Consider the following 4,489-nt stretch of genomic DNA (forward strand, 5'->3'; position numbering starts at 1 on the left):
CATCCTTTTTTGAGAAATTCCTAATTTTCTGGTACCAAAAATGCTCCAGCCTCAACCTGTATTTTCCCCTCCCCAGCCCTGGAATCAATTACTTCACCGGGAGCACTGGTTTTCCTTTTATTGGAAAACGCTGTATAGAAACCAAGATCTGGATGCTTGGTGTTTTCATTGTTACTGGGATGTCATTCCTCCTAGGCCCTCTCAGTGGACAGAGCTAGGAAATATATGTGTGTATACTAACCCACAGATACACACTTATCTATATTTATTCCTTGTATCTATCCATTTCTATATATATATTAAAAACAGTGAGTTACACTGATACTTCAGATTCCAAAACAGTATCACAGGATTCATTCTAACCTCCCTCTTGGCTATTCATAACTTCTTTCTCCAACAGTGAGAAACCTGGCTCTCATTATCTGCCATGTATGCACCTATTTGTTCAATCCCAGTATACACATAAAGTATTTACAGAATTACTACTCTACAATTCTGGGAGTAAAACGGATTTAATAATTAGGGTACAGTATTTGTATACAACTATTTTTGAATTTGGCCTTATAACATCCAGTCAAGCTACTATTTTTCAAACATACTTAGGCTAGTACTTTTCTTCCCCATCCCCTTCAGTGTGGTGTGTTACTCATTTACAGTACAGTTAGGTTCATTTGTTTCTCTCTGTGTTCCTTTTTTTTTTTTTTTTTTGCGGTACGCGGGCCTCTCACTGTTGTGGCCTCTCCCGTTGTGGAGCACAGGCTCCGGACGCGCAGGCTCAGCGGCCATGGCTCACGGGCCCAGGCGCTCCGCGGCATGTGGGATCTTCCTGGACCGGGGCACGAACCCGTGTCCCCTGCATCGGCAGGCGGACTCTCAACCACTGCGCCACCAGGGAAGCCCTGTGTTCCATTTTTTAATCCCTCTTGTCACCCTCACTCTTGTTTCCTGGTTGATGTGTGTGTATGTAAAACATCACCATGGTTCTGAGAGTCAAAGCAGTTCAAAAACTCAGAGAAGTGTGACTCCTTCCTCCTATTCCTTTCCTGTTCCCATTCCTCCTTATTTCCACCCCTTCTCCCACACACCATGGGTCACCAATCTCTGTGCTTTCTGGTTTATCCTTCCTGTATTTCTTTTGCACAAATAAGCAGCTAAATATGTATTTTCTTTTTAACTGTTTTATTGAGTTATAATTTACATACCATAAAATTCACCAATTCTAAGTCAGTGTACAAATCAATGATTTTGGGTAAGTTAGTTGAGTTGTGCTGTCATCACATAATACAGTTTTCAAGCATTTTCCTCATCACAGTAAGATCCCTGTTCATAGCCCCAGTTCCAGGCAACCACTAATCTATTTCCTGTCTCTGTAGATTTGCCTTTTCTGGACATTTCATATAAATGAAATCATACATTATGGTCTTTTGTGTTTAGCTTCTTTCACTTAGCATAATGTTTTTGAGGTTCATCCATGTTGCATCCTGTACTGGTATTTCATTCCTTTTTATTGTTAACTAGTATTTCATGGACGTTTGGGTTGTTTCTACTTTTGGGCTATTATAAATAAAAATGCTGCCAAGAGTATTCACCTGCAAGTCTTTGTGTAGACATGATTTTGCATTTCTCTTGATACATACCTAGAAGTAGAATTTCTGGGTCATACGGTAAGTTTGTGTTTAACCTTTTAAGGAACTGCCAAGGAACTTTCCAAAGTGATTATGTCATCTTATATTACCATCAGCAGTGTATGAGGTTTCCCATTTCTCTACATCCTTGTCAACATTTGTCATTCTGCCTTTTTTATTATAACTGTTCTAGGGAGTGTGAAATGGTATCTCATTGTGATTATAATTAGAATTTCTCAAATAATTAATGATGTACATTTTTTTCATGTGCTTATTAGCCATTAGCATACTGTCTCTGGTAAAATGTTGATTCAAATCTCTTGCCCATTCTAAAGTTGGGTTTTTTGTCTTCTTATTGAATTGTAAGAGTTCTTTATAAGCCCTTTATAAGGTATGTGATTTGCAGATATTTTCTACCAATTTGTGACTTCTCTTCATTTTCTTAATGTCTTTTGAAGTATAAAAGTTTTAAATTTTCACAAAGTCCAATTATTAATTTTTAGATTTATGGATTGTGTGTTTGGTGTTGTATCTGGTGTTGTATCTAAAAAATCTTTACCTAACCCAAGGTCTCAAAGATTTTCTCATGAAAGTTTTATATTTTCTCTTAAAAGCTTTCTAGTTTTAGCTCTTACATTTAGGTCTCTGATGCATTTTGTGATTTTTGTGTATGGTCTGAGTTAAGGGCCTAAATCAACCTTTTTTGCATATGGATATCCAGCTGTCTCAGCACCATTTGTTAAAAAGACTATCATTTCTTCCAATAAATTGCCTTAGCACTTTTGTCTAAAATCAAGTGACCATAAATATAAGGGTTTATTTCTGGACTCTGATTCTGTTCCAGTGAGCTGTTTGTCTACCTCTATGCCTGTACCACACACTGTCTTGATAACTGTAGCTTTATAGTAAGTGAAAATCCTCCAAATCTGTTCTCCTTTTTTCAAAATTGTTTTCCCTCTTCTGAGTCTTTTGCATTTCCATATAAATTGTAAGATAAGCTTGTCCAGTTCTGCAAAAAAAGCGTGCTGGAATTTCGTGTGTGTGTGCGTGTACCTCCTTATTTTTTACGTGACGATAACATACTACAGATACTCTTTTGCATTTTGATTTTTTTTACTTATTAATATATTCTAGAAATCACTCCAAATCAGTTCGTAGAGATCTAGCTCATTGTTTCTTTTTAACAGCTGCATAGTATTCCACCAAGTAGATGTACCTTAATTCTTCAACTGCTTGCTGTGCATGGGCATTTAGGTCATTTACAATATTTTGTAATTACAAATGCTGCAGCAAATAACCTTATGCATATTTATTTTTCTGTTGTTGGAGATTGCTAGATGTGGGATGGCTGATTAAAAGGTAAATGCATATTTCTCCACACTAAAGAAATAGTGCTTGTGTGGTTTACTTCTCTTTTGCTCCTCAGATATTGATGAATGTGAAAATGAACTCAATGGAGGCTGTGTCCATGACTGTTTGAACATTCCCGGCAATTATCGCTGCACTTGTTTTGATGGCTTCATGTTGGCTCATGACGGTCATAATTGTCTTGGTAAGGAAAACGGTTGGAAATGGTAATTCTCCTTTACCTACCCTCCGGCACCTCCACCCCTTTCTTTTCTTTGACAAAAACATACTCATTAAAAGAAAAATGGGATCAGAGACCTTTGTTTTCTGGCTCCCTAGAAATCACACTCGCTGATAGAAAACCAGGTTAAGTATTTTAGTTTTTATGTGATCATTTATAATATAAATCCTCCATTAGTCCAAGGAGGTGGGTGGACATTGACATTACTACTTATTGATTTTCCGGCATTGACTTGTTACCTTTAAGATCTTTGGTCTTGTGTTAAAAGGGTCTTGACTTATAACCATTTCTTCAATGGTAAGTGTCTCTCTTCTAGAATCATGTAAAACTACTTGTCCTGAAGATTCCACATGTGTGCTTGGATCTCAGCCAGGTAGACCCTCCTCTTTTTTCTTAAAAGAGAGAGAAATTCAAGTAGAAACCTTCCATTAACATCCTCCTAGTATTCCACAAACCAGAAACATCTGTTGGAGTTTCAGTCTCTGAGTTAGGGACTGCAAAGAGTATTGTTTACATTGGTTCCTTATGCCAGGAATAAAACAGAATTTAAAATTAGCAAGCAGTTGGATAGGGTTGAATGTTGGATGGTCTTAGAAGATGCAGCACACCTAGAAGGCAAGTGTTTGTGGTCTGTTTGCACTTTAAGACTGGTGTTAGCAGTGGTACAGGAGGACATGGGACCCAGATGCCATCAGATTCCTTTGACACTGATGATCCTTCATGTGGTTGACCCACTTATATCCACTTGGCTAACCAAGGAGCAGCTTGAGCCAGACCCTGGCTCTGTGGGGACAGCTATTCAGATGCTCCCTTGCTGTGCAGTGGGAATGGCCGCTTGATCAAATGCTTTGAGATCAGCATAAAAGTCACTAAATGAGTACAGGCAGAACTTGTATTTTTCGTGTTGGAGAAGGAGAGTATTTGGGACTAAGCCCTGATATGACCTGTATCATGTCACCTGGAGCCCCATCCTGATGTAGACTCTGTCCCTTCCTGTCTGAGCCCTGTGTGAGAGGTCAAGCACTGGTCAGACCGCTTGGCCTTCTAAGCCTGCAGCTATCAGGAAGAATTGATTGAGGGCTGGGGAGTCACAAACCCCTCTGCAGACTTTCTAGGCCATTAGCACCACAAAAAGACACGTTAGAGAGACAATCCTGAGAGCATCAATAAATTGAGATTAATTAAAAACTTTAGAAAAATATCACTTTTAGTGTGTAATTTGTTGAGAAGCATACATTGTGGTTTTTTTTTTTTTTTTTTTTTTTTTTTTTTTTTG

The 4,489-nt window shown here is 38.3% G+C and overlaps 1 protein-coding gene across 1 annotated transcript in view; it reads left to right on the forward strand.

The window, feature by feature from the left end:
• Positions 1 to 3,146: 3,146 nt before the first annotated feature.
• SCUBE2 (signal peptide, CUB domain and EGF like domain containing 2) overlaps positions 3,147 to 4,489 on the forward strand; it is a 57,686-nt gene continuing 56,343 nt past the window's right edge. Inside the window, exon 1 of the mRNA XM_024757037.1 lies at positions 3,147 to 3,177. Within this exon, the coding sequence (XP_024612805.1) occupies positions 3,147 to 3,177 (31 nt within the window). The remainder of the gene's footprint in view (positions 3,178 to 4,489) is intronic.

This window comes from Neophocaena asiaeorientalis, unplaced genomic scaffold (genome assembly GCF_003031525.2).
Source record: "Neophocaena asiaeorientalis asiaeorientalis breed wild unplaced genomic scaffold, Neophocaena_asiaeorientalis_V1.1 scaffold504, whole genome shotgun sequence".
Lineage (NCBI taxonomy): Eukaryota > Metazoa > Chordata > Mammalia > Artiodactyla > Phocoenidae > Neophocaena > Neophocaena asiaeorientalis.